Source organism: Urtica dioica, chromosome 10 (assembly GCF_054948205.1).
Source record: "Urtica dioica subsp. dioica isolate 48M chromosome 10, U.dioica_male_clone48M_v1_H2, whole genome shotgun sequence".
NCBI lineage: Eukaryota > Viridiplantae > Streptophyta > Magnoliopsida > Rosales > Urticaceae > Urtica > Urtica dioica.
This window is the reverse complement of record NC_142765.1, coordinates 23,130,552-23,147,664: the sequence shown is the minus strand read 5'-3', so window position 1 is coordinate 23,147,664 and position 17,113 is coordinate 23,130,552. Positions and strand designations below refer to the sequence as shown.

General features: G+C 34.1%; 1 protein-coding gene across 1 annotated transcript; it reads right to left on the bottom strand.

The window, feature by feature from the left end:
• Positions 1–8,875: 8,875 nt before the first annotated feature.
• Positions 8,876–13,394, bottom strand: LOC149384168 (uncharacterized). Its single transcript, XM_089627996.1, has 5 exons — positions 13,003–13,394; positions 12,826–12,918; positions 12,649–12,753; positions 12,021–12,585; positions 8,876–9,171 (listed from the first exon to the last, which is right to left on the bottom strand). Exons 1-5 carry the CDS (start codon positions 13,375–13,377, stop codon positions 8,876–8,878), a joined length of 1,434 nt encoding a protein of 477 aa, XP_089484122.1. The 5' UTR covers positions 13,378–13,394.
• Between the last annotated feature and the right edge of the window lie 3,719 nt (positions 13,395–17,113).

Here is a 17,113-nt window from a genome sequence, read left to right as displayed (position 1 = left end):
TGTCAAGTGAGCGAGGGCATGAGATAAGCTTTGGTTGACGCAGTAAGTCATAACTGTGTGCGCGTAGTTCAGTAGTGGCACTGCCATTTAAAGATCACAAACTTTTGTACCATAACACCACGTGCTTAAGGATCAAAAACCAATGCTACAACATTATTCCATTTTTACACGTACTACAATATCCTTATTATATCATATTACTACTTTGGGATTAAACCGAATATATATATATATATAACTGCTTTTAGGAAAATGAAGGGTAAACATTATTCAAAAAAAAAAAATGAAGGGTAAACATTTACATCTAATATTTTGGGTTTGATACATTTTATTACTCATTTTTATTTTCGATAAAAATACTTAATATTAAATTTTTATTTTTATCGTTATTATTTATCCGTTAATTTCTAACAAAAGTACACTTGACATAATCTTGTTATTATGTGATTTTGAAAAAATATAAAATAAAATAAGGTTAAAACAATTCAGATTGTATATAAATTGGAAGAAAAAATTAAGAAACAAAAAGAGAAATATAAATTAAAAAAGAATAACAAATTAAAAATTAAGAGTGTCGGGAGTAGAAGCCGCGGATCGTCGTCATCAACGACACAAGCGTCCCTTGCGCAGCCACTTCAGCCTCGTCCTAGCCCAACACGCCGTCATTCATCTCAGTCACCTCCTTCGCGCCCGCATTGTCTCTGACGGCTTCGTCACCGTATCTGATAATACTACTTGGGCGACTACGTGCACTTGCCATCGAAATATCGCAACAGTACCGAACGAAGAAGCTCGACAATATTTTTTTTTTGTCTTTTGATCCTAATTTGATGATGAAGAAGAAGAAGAAGGCAATAGATAGGCTTCACCAAATAGTGTCCCAAAAATGATTTGAGTGGGCTATCATGTCAAGCATCAAGGGAATCACTTAACAGAGGAATACTTAGCCATAGAGTACGATTCTTTTTTTGCGAAGGTATAGTAAAGAGCATTGCATCCGGCGAAAAGAAGAAAGGCTTCGCCGAACAGACATACATCAAGTTTTATAGATTCATGTTTTGATTTAATGTTTGGTAATAGGGAAAGGGTTGTCTTTTTTATTAACTTGAATGTTTTCAGAACGAGAGAATTTGTTTTTTTAATTTTTTTATACATATATATATATATTATTTTTAAATATTAATTAATAAAAAAAATTATATACAATGACTGTAAAATCTGGACTGTCCATTGTAAATTGATAGTAACAGCGAAACCACACGCAACATTAAGTATTTTCGCCGACGAAAAAAAAAATGGGTATAGCAAACTTAATCCAAGTTATCGACGGAGATACTAACAGATATCCTATAAAATAATATATATATATATATATATATATATTTCAAAATAAAATTTCTAACATAAATTAAACTTTTTTTTAAATGATATTAATGTTGTTCATATTCGACTCATGAATTTTGTAAAAAATTGGACGATATTTTTAAACTATAAAATATATTACATATATCATATTGAGACTCTTCAAAAATCTAGATATCGACGAGATATAGCTAGATATCATCAATATTTAAAACATTAACAACTTAATATATTAGGTATTTTTACCGTAATTTCCTTTTAAAATAAAAGAGTTATTATCATGTGAAAATATAGCAAAAAAAACTGTAATCTAATTAAGATGGAAAAATATTCATCTCAGAAAGAAAAAAAAAAAAAAAAAAAAAAAAAAAAGAAAAAAAAAAAGAAGAAAGTATGGTTTGTAGTCTAATTAAGATGTCATGAAGCCATGTAGGTAACAAAACAACTGTATTTTACGAGGAATCTTAGAAAAGAATCTATGTTCAAATAAATTTACAATTTTACTTCAAAAACGTTTTGGATAAATATATAAGCGAAGGGAAAGGGAAGTGGAATGGAATATCACGTGAGGAGGGTGAACTGAGGGTTGACTCTGGAGCAGTAAGTAGTTGACCCGTGAGTCAAAAATAAAAATTGACAAAGTGGATTAAAATTCAGGGAAGTGATGATTAGTGACACAGATCCCAATTAACTAAACTCGAGAGTATAATAATGGTAAGTAAATACTGTGGCTCACATCTACTGGCAGATGTCACGTGCGAGGGCTGTGTTTGTGTTACGTCCGGTAGGGGTCGTTTTTGGTTTCTACCAGAGAACGCGGGACTTTTTATTCTTTATTTTATTTTTATTTCTGTTTTGTCACCCCATGTGCCTCCCAGATTCTCCTTCACATCCTCCCATGAAATTCTTATAATAATAATAATACTCTCCCCTAAAGACGAAGTTGTATATTAATCTCTCTCTCTCTCTCCGTATATTTATCTAAAGAAATTTCATATAGCAATAATGTGAAGGACACATATTTTAATAAAAGTTGTTTAAATTTGAAATGATTTTATACGGGTGATTTTATTTGCACAAAAACAAGTAGTGTATCCAGTAATTTTTTTTTGTATCTTTTGTTAGATGACTACTCAAATTATTTATATAAACAAAGGATATTAAAAACTTTGATATATATTCTAATATCTTTACAAAGAAATGCGCAGCTAATTTTTTTTCTTTTCTATTATTTATAGTCTATTCTCTTATAATTTCACATAAATAGTTCTTTAACAGCGCAACAACTCATGATGAAAAAAAAATAGGAATATTTTCTTTCATGCAGATTCTCACTGTCCGCTCAATAGTGTAGCGTTACACTTTTTTAGTCATTTTTTTTTCCGGCAATATTTAGACCTAAAAAAAGTTAGCAATTCATGACATTTTATTTTATTAATTTTAAGTTTGATTTAGTTCGACTTCAAATATTTAGATCAAAGATATTAGAATATATTTTAGTCCAAGTTTAAACAACCTTGTTTGTCATAATTAGTATATATTGTTAAATATCATTTACATAAGGAACAGCTTGGCTTTCCTTTTCCTCTTCAAAGTAGTTCATTTTCATTAAGACAAAAGGAACAGCTTGGCTTAATCACTATCTTTCTCTAATCCATTCATCTATTTCTTATAATATATAATCAGCAATATTTAAATCAAACGAACATGTATCTCCACTGATAAGTTGTGTCGTCTCTAATATCTTTAATTACTTAGCCGATATCAGCACGTGGAGTGGCCACTTCTTTGCCGTTTTTCTTTAATAAATATAAGATAATTATGCATTGTTAGCCAAATTAATAACGGCTCTACAATCCCTGTTTTGTTGTGTCCTTAAGATACCACAATTTCTAAAACATTGCTACTTGTTAATGACTAATTGCAACATTTACATTTAAAAAAAAATAAAAAAATCTCAATATCTACTGCTACATACTTAGTATATATAGATATATATACTTAGTATATATATGCATACTTAGTATATATATGCATATGTATATATATATATACATATGGAGTTACTGACGTCAAAATTTTGAAGAATGCATGTGATACTGATACACATTATGGATGATCCGCTATATTACAAGAATGCTTTTTATTTTCACTCCTTCTCTCTCTTATTCTTATTCTTACTTTTTTTTTTTTAATTCCCTTTATCCTATCTAATCTCTTTTAGTATTATATTTCTCCTGCCTCTCCCAAAAAGTCTTAGCCACTCCCTCTTCTTCTCTCTAAAAATTATTAGGATTTAAAAATTCGTGTGCGGTGGATTTGAGATTCCAGTAATCTTAATCATCAAAGGGCTCTCGTCTTGAGGGAGGTGCTTCTATTTTTTCTTCTTTGTATCTTTGTCGATTTCCTTCAACTATTTCGTCATCTCCACCGCTACGAGTCCGTCTCCGTTGTGCACACCAACGTCGATCGAGCATCTCCAATAGAAGGTGTTTTTATCGATTTAAATTTTACCTAGTTTTACATTTTAATAATCCATACATGAATCTGGATTTTGTACCACTGGATCTTTGATCAGACGGGTTTCATTTTCATTCTTTAGATCTGAACCTTTGATATGAGATATGAGTTCTTTTATTTGAGCGTGGATCTCAGTCGAGCAAGATCCTATAGAAAGCAATCGTCAACAAGTGGTAGTTTGTGTTACCTGAAAAGACTGGTAACTCACTATTCTTGATGTATCATTGATTGTGTTTGTGATCCACTTTACATCTTTTTTTTAAGGGAACTTTTGAATTTTTCGTGGAACTTAATTTGCATAATGTTAATTCTGTTTGTATGCCTTAATTATGTTTGGTCAAGTCGGGTGTAGGGTTGGCTTCCATCCGAGACGCAAAATTGGGTAATAATCAATTATGGTACTATAAGCTATGCGGAAGGTCTGACCTACAATTTGGGTCATGGGCTCAAGCGTTGACGCTATACGTATCCCTGGCCAATCTACAACGTCCTTTGAGCTCACAAATCTTAAGAATAAAACTTCGTATTCAAAAGCTCATAGATCTCATATGAGTTTTTAATTATTGATATCAATCAATTTTATTAAAGGATAAATGACAAAATCTCTCAATTTATATTTGTTCTACATGCTACACTCTAACCACTATATACTCTTCATAGAATTTTATTATATTACCTTTTGTAAATATGAGTGACTCAGTCCCAGGCGATCTTTATTTTAGAGTTGGTTGGTCATAGATCATGCCATGGTCATATACAATTAGTCTCGAAAGGCCAAGCCTTGCCCGACACGTCCCACCCGTCCACCTGACTAACCGACGTACGCAGGGACGAAGCCAGGATTTCACTTTAGGGGGGGCTAATTTGTAAAAAAAAATTCAGGGGGGCTAATTTGTAATTTGTAAAAAAAAATTCAGGGGGGCTAATTTGTAAATTTTTAGGGTAAAAAATTGTAAAAAAAAAAAATGAAAAGTGAGTAAAAAGTGCAAAAAAAAAAATTGAGGGGGGCTACCTCAGTTACACGTGGCTTCGTGCCTAGACGTACGGATAGCAGCGGCGCGTATGGTATAAATGAGCTCATGTGCATTCTAGTTTCTCTACAAAATTGGATCACCCGGTGAGAGATCAATATTATTTTAAGAAAATCGTCTAACGAGCTCTGATGTCGTTCTTTGAGTTTCTTTTGTATCAGCTTAAGGTTTTGTATTTATTATTTTATTTCTTAATCAGATAATTTTTTCCTTGTCTTCTAATTTCATTTTGTATATTATTATTTTGTTGAATTATTTTTTATTCTAAATTTCAAGAACTTGCCAATTGTCACATATTCCCGCAATTATGTATCTAATCATTTCTAACACCAATAATATGCTATGTGTTTAAAGTATTTATAGCTAATAGTTTTGAATTCATGTTTGACTATTTCATTAATTGTAACCCAGCGGATGGTATGAATATAACGTGTATGCATTTATATCTTTTTTTTTTATTATTATTATGTATATGCATATTGTTTACTGTATAATATAATACACTTACATAATATCCATTGAAATGTGTAATGTTGCCCTTCTCCTTTTATACACGTGAGATAAGACGTCAAATCATGCAGGCCCACCCCGCTTAGCGCCTATGGCATTACTTGATGATAAGCCGACCCTATTTGACTTTCACTTTAACCCTTCGGGCTTCTATTTTTTTTAAAAGGATATATCATTGAGATTTAAACATAAATATTACTAAACTCTTATCAGTTTATCAAAACTAATTAAAAATTGACAATTTTATTACTAAATGAGTTGTGCAATAATTGAAATATCTTTCATAATTTTGTGACAGATCGATCACAAAATACAAAATTCTGTGACAAAATTATGTATTTCTTGAACAATTTTAAATTTTTTGAATAAATTGGTCACGAAATAAGTGTTGCGATTTTTATGCACACAAAAACGCATGTATCGCCTAAGTAATGTAGAATAGTAAGTACGGATGACGAACACTGTCTATAATTAGTAAACAATTAGTAACATTGTTTATAATTAGAAAAAGAACAAATGTAAATCGTTTTCTCATGTATATGTGATACTGGATAATTTAACTGGCCACTATCATAGCTATAACAAATATTAAAAACACTTGTTTTCCATAAACAAGCCAAGTTTTTTTTTTTTTTTTTACCTTTTTCCTTTTAATAGATCGGTTACTGGATTATTTGAATAGAGTTATACAAATTAAAAATGAGTTGTTTAACTATCACTACTTCCAGGACCGGCCCAAACTCACCGGAGACTCTAGGCGATTCAATATTTTGGGGCCCTATAATACTAAGAAAAATTTAAATTTTCATGATAAAAAATATAATTTTTTTAGAAAATGGACCAAAAGTGTAAATTTTTAGGGTAAAAAAATATAAATTCTCTTAAAAATAAACAAAAAAAGTGTAAAATATTTTTTTTTAAGTCCAACCCAATTGAGGGCCCAAGGCACAAGCCTTGCATGCCTTAGGTCAGGTCCGGCCTTGACTACTTCTTTAGAATGTTTTGCCAATTAATTTACATACTGCAATGATAAAATGCTCATGGGAAGAAAAAGCAATTTCATTGTCCCAAAAAAATTGATAAATAATACTTTGAGCTGTTTACGGTGCTTATTTTGTTAAAAATTTTGTTGTGTTACTTGATTTTCTCAAGTAAATAAGAGCTTAAATAAACTATATCTATATATAGACATATTATTATTATATATATAACAATCATGAGAGAGAACATTCTAAGAAATCCGCCTAGGGATCGGTTAACTAATCCAATTTTCAATAGCTGTGATTAACTCAACAACACTTTTTCTCACACATTCACGCTCTCGTGGATATATTTTTTAATCATATAATTAAAAATTAATTAATTTCACAATTTATCACTCTTGACAATGCATTCTACAAACGAATATGAAAACAAATTATTATATAACATTCCTTCCTGAAAACACTATTTTTAATTTATTGCCCTTGAGTTATTTGACTACTGACTAATTGTCCTTTTATTTTTCGGATTTTAGTTTTTCGGATTTTAATTTATACGCATGTTATGTGATTTAATGACTTTTGATCAATATCCATACTAAATTTGAATGATATAAAATGAATTTATGGTAAATTAATATTATTATATATAAAATATGAAAATGAAATGACTTTTGAGTTCGTTTTGCAATTAATTAAACTATTTATATATTGTTAAGATCTCACTCTAAAATATAGTTAAATGAATAGTAAAACTATATATTTGGAGCTTCACTGTTTTTCTCTTCTACAATAAAGTTGGATTGTAAGAAATCTAACTCCATTTTATCTATTTTCACTTTTATTATAGAGTGGATTAGAGATTATCTAACAAAATTTATTAATGTTTTTTTTATCCTCGGGGTATTGTAGTTGTTTCAATTTTAAGTACGTAAATGCAAATGGATGTTGATTTCCGAAATTACTAAAAAAAAACTATACCGGAGGAAAATGTAGGCATTTATATATTATAGTGTTTACTACGTATAATTATTGTTAAAAAAAATTGTCAATTAGACTTTGACAATGGTTGCTTGTGAAGTTACATAAATTGTTTAGGGTGTGATGATGTGACGGTTTTGAAATATTATAACTTGGTGTGTAAGACTTTAATTGGCGTAGGACTTGGTTTAGGTGTTATAAACAAATTGGCAACAAGACTTTGGCTGATGAGAAACACGTGGCATTAAAAGCGGGAAATGCGCATCGCGTCACGTGATAAAAAAATTGTGTGGCCAACTACATCGTCTCACACTCCCAATCACGTGGCCAGCTCAGCCCTCCCATAGTGGGCCCCACATTCAAACGCCCCCACAATCTCTCGCGCAACACTTTTGGTAGGTGTTTCGAACATCGCTTTGCTTCCCTCACTGATTTTCATTGCTATTTAATTTTTATTTTTTTTTCGTTTGAATAATTAATTAACCTTATATCATTTTGTTTATTGCCAACTTATTTTCATTTAAAAAAAAAATACTAGGATGAGTATGATACTTTATTCTCCATGCATTAAAAACAGTAAGGTATTTAGGTTGCAAATGTTTGAACGAATTATTCAAATTTAGAAATAAAAGTTATGTAACTCTTATAAGTTATAAGCAAATCAATAAAAAAAAGAATTAATGATATTTTTGGCCCCTCGTCTTTGACCACTTTAACAAGTTGAACCCTCATAGAAAAAACTGTCGTTTTGGTCCTTTATGATAGTTAAATTTTCATTTACAACCCTTCTGTTATTTTTTATGTTAAAATAAGCGGAAAATGATTACGTGTCTGTCACACGTTAATTTAAAGAAGGGTATTACAGTAAATTAGCATTATATTAAAAAACAATTAAAGCCATCTCTCTCTGTCTCTCTCTCTCGTCAGAACCACCGACTTCCATGGTTCCCGAGCCTTTGATTCCATTTTGACCCCGGCCGAGCCAGTCGCAGTTTTGGCAGAGAGAGGAGCGCTCGTCGGAGCAGCGCACGGTGGCCGGCTGGGCGTTGCAGCACTCGCAGAGGAGCGTTCGAGAGTGCCTCTTCGACAGGATGTTGGCCGAGTGCACGTTGCGGTCGCACGACAAACACAGGCAAGCCGAGTCCGACCGGCAATACACCATCGACCGCTGGTCGCCGCTAAAATCGCACAAGTAACCCATTCTTTGTTGTTGTTTCTTCTTACTGTTCACTGCTCCCAAGCTTCAAAGCAGAGTCTGCAGAGAGAGAAAGAAAGACCAAAACTTTACAATCAGATGTCGATGAATCTAATCCAGAGTGTGAAATACTGAGGAATTTGAGCTCAATCACAGTAGATCTGTCTTCGCTTGGGGTTTCAGACTTTTTATTTATTTATTTTAGGAATTCATAATTATACCCTAAGGGGATGAAGATAAGAAAATTTAGCAAATTCACATCGATCAACAAAACGCTGAGGGACGACGGGCTGCGATCAATTCTGGGGAAGCTTGAGAGCGATCATGACAAGGAAGCGTTCGGTCTGGTCTGCAAGCGGTGGCTTTAGTTGCAGAGCGCCGAGAGGAAGAAGCTCTCCGTTCGCGCCGGACCTCACATGCTCCGCCGCATCACCGCCAGGTTCTCCGGCCTCCACGAGCTCGACCTCTCTCAGTCCGTCTCTCGCTCTTTCTACCCCGGTGTCACCGACTCCGATCTCGCCGTCATCGTCGACGGTTTCGCCTCCCTTAGAGTCCTCAATTTGCGTATGTGTGCTGCAAACGCTGACTCTTCCTTTTTTTTTATTTAACAAAACTTGTTATTAAAAACAAATAAGTCATATAGATGAGAAGGGCATTTTAATAACTTTACTCTTTTTATTCGACACGTATGCATTTTCTGTCTATTTTGACACCAAAAGTAACAGAAGGATTATAATTGAAAATTTGATTATCATAAAGGATCAAAATGGCAGTTTTTTTTTATGAAGGTTCAACATGTAAAGTGGTCAAAGACGAGGGGCCAAAAATGTCATTAATTCTAAAAAAAACAATTATGATGCTAAATATTCATTTTTCATCAGGGAGTGTTTATTTATATATTTGTCAACATCCCAAAACAAATCATTAGAAAAATACAATGTACAGATTTGCAAGACATTTCTTCAAAATTAGTTTAAAGCATGGACCACAATGCCAATCTATTGATTAAACGGATTATCAAATCTAACAATGGACGCTTAGGATATATTATTGATATCTGGATATGACATAGATAATTGCGACTCTAGAGTTTTTCATAGATATCTAAAATAATTATATTGAAAGAGAACAACGACGTTTGAATATTTGAAGCCAAAACTATTTACAAGCCTTGATTTCACAGACAAGCTTATTATTACCTCGATCTTGAAGTGAGGGCGCAATTTTTTCACACTCCATATCATTTGACTTAGCCAATATAGGCAAAATTCTAACTGATGGATTAAAAGCGACTTCTCGTTTGCAAATACATCACCAAGATATATAAAAAGCGGTATGTTATAGGTGATTAATTTAACTTTAGAAGCGACAAATGTCGCTTCTAGAATTCTGTCACACTGTTAGAAGCGATTTGTCATTTCTAATTTTGGGGAGAAGTTGAGCGGATCAAAAGTCCCTCCTTAGTGAACTCTATCGATATCAAGAATGAAAATGTGAAATATATTTACAGGTTTGAAGCTTTTTTTTCTTAAAATTTAATCACACGGGTCCATAAAATCACAACATTGAAACAAATAAAAAGATTTGATGGACTAGCACATTTTGGGAAACAAATTCAAACTTTTTTTTTTAGCATAAGTTGCTTATAATTCCAAATAAGTTTTAGGCTAAACGTTTTTCTCAATGCCCAAATTGCCTAGGCATTACATAAAATATTAAAATCCAACTTAATTGTTAGTGAGTGGCAAATAAACTAAGGTTAAAAGGATAAGAAAACTTGTTTCTTAATGACACATGTATAATTTCCTTTTTAGTCTAGATTTAATAAGAAAGATTGATGAGGTGTTACATGTGAATGAGTTTTGACTCACTACATGAATCATGGCAAGATTTTGAAGAATAGAGGAAGAGGTGGCATGACCTAAGAGATGGTCATTTGAAAATAATAGAGTTTAGAATCAAATGAACTTAATACATGTTTTTATGATTTTCATTTGAAAATCTATTTGAGGAGGAGCGAAAATGAACCGTCACTTGTTTCTTTCTGGCAATTAGTATTTGTTGTCGATCGTTCTCGGAAAACTCGAAAACAAGAAATTCTATACGACTTGCATTGAATTCCGAATTCTAAGGCTCAACGGACGGGCCACCAAAAAGCTCAACTAGGCCCAAAAGAAGCCGATGCCCACTCAAAACATCCCATCAAGCTCATCCACAAAGCAAAGCCCACACACACGACGCGTAGAAGCACTCACGCGGCGCGCGAGGGGCTCGGCGCGCTGAGGAATCTTCTTCGCGTGCTCCTTGAAATCTGATCGCGCATATGCATGCTTCAAAATAAAAAGCGCGCGTCGCGCTAAGAACATGGAACGCCGCGCCATACAAGTCGCATTGATGGAATAACGTATCCGAGACCTCGGCCCAGTGCTGATGGACGACGCCTAACCATGGCAGACATGTCAACGAGCTCATGTCATCTAGTATAGTCATGGTTAAGTCTTGACGAACAGGATTGGCCTTGGACAAACAGTTCTTGGACCTCATTATGATGCGGATAGATGGGGTTGATCTGCAGGTTTGGCTGTAGATGAACAGAGCCTGAAATGTTTGGGTTAAGTCTGTATAGATGGGTCACTAACATGACACATATGAGTTCTAGACAAGCTATATATAGGCCGCTAACAAATTTAGATGAGCCATCAGTAGACAATATTTTTGTCTCTCGTGATTTTTTTTACCTAGGCCTCTTCGGCTAAGTCCCACACACAGGGACTTGGCTTTATTTTTGTAATTGAATCTAAATTTGATTTTGTTAGAATTTATTGCCTACAAAAAAAAAATCAGGTAATCACACTACAACAAATACGACATTTACCGACGATTTTTTTCGTCGCTAAAAACCCCATAATCGTCGCTAAATCTCTTTAGCGACGATTTTAGCGACGATAATAATCGTCGCTAAATATGCGTGCCTAAATATATTTAGCGACGATTTTTTCGTCGCTAAATATTTACCGACGATATTAGCGACGATAATGTCGTCCCTAAATGTCGCGACGAGAAGTTTTTTTCCATTTTGAAACAGGAAATTAGCGACGACTTTGTCGTCGCTAATTCACGCGCGAAAATTTCCCGCGTGAATTAGTGACGACAAAGTCGTCGCTAATTACTTCTATGTAATAATATTTAGCGACGACTTTGTCGTCGCTAATTATTATTATTATTATTATTATTTTATTTTTTTCGTCGTTAATTATTTATTTTTTATGGTTTTTTGTTTATGAAATTCTAAAATGAAAAATCAAATAAAAACTAAATTATATTATCCAAATAAAGAAATATATAAAATCCGATTACGTACGTTTTCGGTTATCGAGAAATATGTAAATAATAATCTACTATACATAAAATTTCTAATAAAACACTACTCGCGACGTTTGCTTTGTCGTCCCGCCGCTCGTTTTCCTCCTCCTCGACGTGAAACGCTCTTTTGCTGGCGCTGAAGTTCTGCAGGCTGCGGCGTCGGAGTAGACTGACTTGGTCCGCCGGGCGTCGTCTGCTGGCTGGCGTCGGGAGTCCTCTGCTGGCCGCCCGTCGGAGTGTGGACGTCGGGCGTCGGAGTGTGGACGCCGGCCGTCGGAGTCTGTTGGCTGTGGGATGACGGAGCCTGCTGCGAACTCTGCGAAAATTGGGACATGAACGAGCTAAGGTTGAGGCCGGGCACCTGACTCTGTATTGTCTCGGCGAACGCGGCGAGGGTCGATGTCAACACCTCCTGCGAGACATATCCTGGTTGCGACGTCCCAGCCTCCGAACCGTAGACTTCGGCGACTTCAGCCGCCATCCGTGCTCCCTGTGGCACCAAACGTCCGATGCCGGTCAAGTGATCAGTCCGCGAACCCATAATATCGCGGATCGCCTGCTGCTCTAGAACGGAAATATCAACGTCCGCTCCTTGGTGCTCAGCCTCCGCTCGCAACGTGTTGAACCTAGCGACCAGTCGATCCTGATATAATTAACTAGTTAGTATATATTAAACGAAAAATAAGAAAAATAAATGTAAACTTACATAACGTGCGGAGGCTTCAGGAGTCAGCCATTCGGACTTGTCGGACTGATGTTGACGCTTGTAGTTCGCAAACAAGCTCTCGAAAGCGCTTGTCTCGACGCTCTTCTGCATGTAAACAAAACTTCAAGTGTTAGATAATTTTAACGATTTGATGTATCATATAAACATAAAACTTACGTTCTTCATGTGGTGGGTCGAGAACCCAATCGTCCCCTGTCGAGTCTTCGTCTTCTTCTTCGCGCGATTCGCCTTGTTCTTCGCTTGAATGGCCTGTAATATAAGTAACCGTACACGTAAAGAACAAATCGTTTGATAAAAGGGTAAACACATATTTAACGTAAATGATTTGATTACCTTAAATTCATCGCTCGTATATCGTTGTATCAGCGTCTCCCATTCGGTGTCGAGCTTAACGGTCCTCGGTTTCAGCGACCGCGCCACCTGTACGCTGCTCTTGCAGTCGATGTCGAACCATGACCGCAAGGTATGCCTCCAATCGCGAAGACGAGTCTTCGCGTCTCGAATGATTGCCGCATCGACAATCGCCTTCTTCTTCCCGGTTGCATCACCATCGACTCGAATGTCGTACTTGTCTCGAATCGCTGCTCGGATCTCGGCCTCCTTCGCCGGCCCCACGTTCGCATTCGTCCACCTTGGGACCGTAGGCGAGATCTTGTCTCGGACGACCAACCCGAGCGTGTTCGCGAACGTCGCGAGATCCGGATCCATCTCGCGTTCTGGCTGCAAGAACGACTGAAACTCCTTATTATAAACGACGACTTCCTTCACCCCGGGGCGCTGTGCACGCTCAGATCGAATCCCGACCGTCGGCCCACGCACGGCCGGTTCGATATGCTCGTCTTCTTCTTCGACGCCATCACGTACGGGCGCCGACTGGCAATAATTCGGGAGACGGGCTAAGAAGTCATCCCCGCCTCCGCTGCCTCCAGCTCCTGTAGCCGCAGCCATCTGAAATTTAAAACAAAATACGATCCTACCGAAATTTCGGCAGAACCTCCCCTATAAACTTAACAACCCGGCATCAGCCTTTAACTTTAAAACCTGCATAGAAACATCCTAAAACTAACAATAAATCCAACCTCAGTGGTTCGATCATTTTTAAATCTATAAACAACTAATTAATTTCACAATTTTAGTCATTTCTAACAAAAATTAAATCCAATTTCAATTTCAATCCATAACCAATTAATTAATTTCACATAAACTACCTAATTTTCGTTAAACTAATTCACTAATTTAAGTTTGTTACCTTTAGAGAATCGGTTGGTAATTACCTTTAAACTAATTCGTTAAACTACCTTTAATTCATTAATTCATACATAAACTACACAAACTTAAACAATTTTAAATTTTCTAATCGTAATTAACAAAATTACATTTCCTAATTTATTAATCTCTAATCTACTATACTTATATACATAATTAATCTCTAATCCTAATTTACAATTTTAAATTATCAAACATCCGAAATTATATCGTAATTAAATCCTAAATACTAAATTATATACTAAATTATATCCTAAATACTTATATCCTAAATAATTATATATATAATTATAACTAATTATGTAAATACTTATATCCTATATAATTATAACTAATTATATAAATACTTATATCTATATACTAAATTATGTAATTATATAAAATATAACTTATATATATATAAATATTTATAACACCAAAATAAGCATAATATCACAATTTTTATAACTAATTCATACAATTCAATTTATTTATAACTAATTTAAATAACTTAAATTACCTAATATAAATAACTATATACTAATTAATACAATTCCATTTATTTATATAAAGTTATATATATATATATATAAATAACTAATATATATAACTAATATATTAATTATATAAATAACTAATATATATATATATATATATAAAGTTATAAAAAAAAAACTTACCGGGGAGTAGAGGACGGTGGACGAGGACGAGGAAGAGCAGCGCAAGCTGCCGGACCGGGGCGGACGAGGACGAGGACGGCGTCGGTGGTGGAGCGGCGACGGCGTTGGCGGCGGAGCGGCGGCGGAGCTGCAGACATGAGAGAGAGAGATGTGAGGAGAGAGAGAGAAGTGAGGAGAGAGAGACTTACCGGGGAGGTAGAGATCGGCGTCGACGGTGTCGGCGACACACGGCGGAGGAGGCACACGGCGGAGGAGGAGAAAACAGAGAGAAAAAATTCGATTTTAGGGTTTGGGAGCGAATGAGGGAATTGATACGCGACCTGGTATTTAAAGACATTTACCGACGATTAACTCGTCGCTAAATGTTTAAAATTCGTAGCTAAATGAACTTAAATTTTCAGTTCATAAACCAGGCATTTAACGACGATTTACTCGTCGCTAATAGATTTTTTACACATTTAGCGACGATAAAATCGTCGCTAAATCATTTCATTTAAATTATTTTGGGGGGATTTTCCCTCTTTGAATTTCGTTAAATTTCGAAATTAATTCCAAACTATTAGCGACGATTTAATCGTCGCTAATTGTTTTCCCGCGAACTTAGCGACGAATTTACACATTTAGCGATGATAAATTCGTCGCTAATTATCTTTGCCGCCAAACTTTAGAAGTTTTGGCACTAAATAATTAGCGACGGAAATACCGTCGCTAAAAGGTTGATTAGCGACGACAAATTAGCGACGATTTAGTCGTCGCTAATACTTCCGTCGCTAAATGTCATATTTTTAGTAGTGTCATTTATTGCTAACATGAATAAAAGGAATCGATATTTTTATTAAAAGAGAGAGAGAGAGAGAGAGAGAGAGAGAGAGAGAGAGAGAGAGAGAGAGAGTTGATTTCACATCATCCAATAGTAAGCATTTATTCCACTATTATTACTATAATTATCATTAAATACAGTTTTTCATGACATATTTATCATCAATACATTTTTTTCATGACAAGTGTTGTCATAAAAGTAAAAAAAAAAAAAAAAAAAAAAAAAAAAAAAAAAAAAGCCTAATTGCTAAATAAGGAGAAATAAAACTTTCATTTATTCAAATTTTAAAAGTGCACTATACAAATTCTCAAAATTAAGATTTGAGGGTCGCCATTAAAAACCTCTAAATTTAACGGCTCTTTTTGGGAGATACTCTTAAGCATTAGAGTCTATACTAAATAACTAGCAAATACATATGGATATAGTTATAATGGATGGTTTTCACTTTTCATCCTATAAAATGCGACAAAAAATAATGCAAGTATATGTGTAAACAAATTATGTAGTCTTAGTCATCAAATTATTTATGAAACATCATCGAATATGGAGATTTTTTTTTTTTTTTTCTGATTTGTGATATCAAGTAAATTAGTGTTGATCATTTGTATTAGGGAAAAAGAAAGGGTATAGGAGAGTGAGAGTGAGAGCGTGGGAGTGATGTTGATGGTGGTGGTGGGAGTGGGTCTGCCATGTGATATGCATACGTACGTGACATTATGACATGACGGGACTCTCTTCTAAACACACATACATCTGTGTGACGGATATTATTTTAATAAACTATATTATCTAAATAAATTAACATCATGCATATATATATATATCGTAAATTAATTAATGTTACGGTGTACATAAATTTACGGTTTTTTTTTATGTTATATATATGGAATGGATCACTAGAGTTCTTTTCTTTACTTACAATAAATTAATTATTTTAATTATCTACAATGAAATATAATTTAATTATATTACAGAAAGATTGTAGCAAAATAGTTCAGCTTTTTATTATTTGGTAGCTTGCTAATAGTTTGTGCGTAGTATCCATGTGATGAAGTTTTAACATGAAGAGAACAAAATAAATTATAAATTCATAATTAGTTGTATGATAAAATATTAATATTTTTTTTACTGTTGAATGAAATAAAGAAATCAGATGTTTTGAAAAGTATGATATAATTGTTGTAGTTAAGAGTTCTTCTAAGTCATTATCGTGTAGTGTGAGAGAGAGAGTTTGAGCGTAGTATCCATGTGATGAAGTTTTAACATGAAGAAGAGCAAAATAAATTATAAATTCATAATTAGTTGTATGATAAAATATTAATATTTTTTTTTGCTGTTGAATAAAATAAAGAAATCAGATGTTTTGGTAAGTATGATATAATCGTTGTAGTTAAGAGTTCTTCTAAATCACTATCGTGTAGAGAGAGAGAGAGAGAGAGAGAGAGAGAGAGAGAGCGTAGTATCCATTTGATGAAGTTTTAACATGAAGAAGAGAAAAATAAATTATAAATTCATAATTAGTTGTATGATAAAATATATATATATATATATATTTTTTACTGTTGAATAAAATAAAGAAATCAGATGTTTTTAGTAAGTATGATATAATCGTTGTAGTTAAGACTTAAGAGTTCTAAATCTCGTGTAGTGTTAGAGAGAGAGAGAGAGAGGAAAAATTCAGCAAAATAATTCTGGGGAG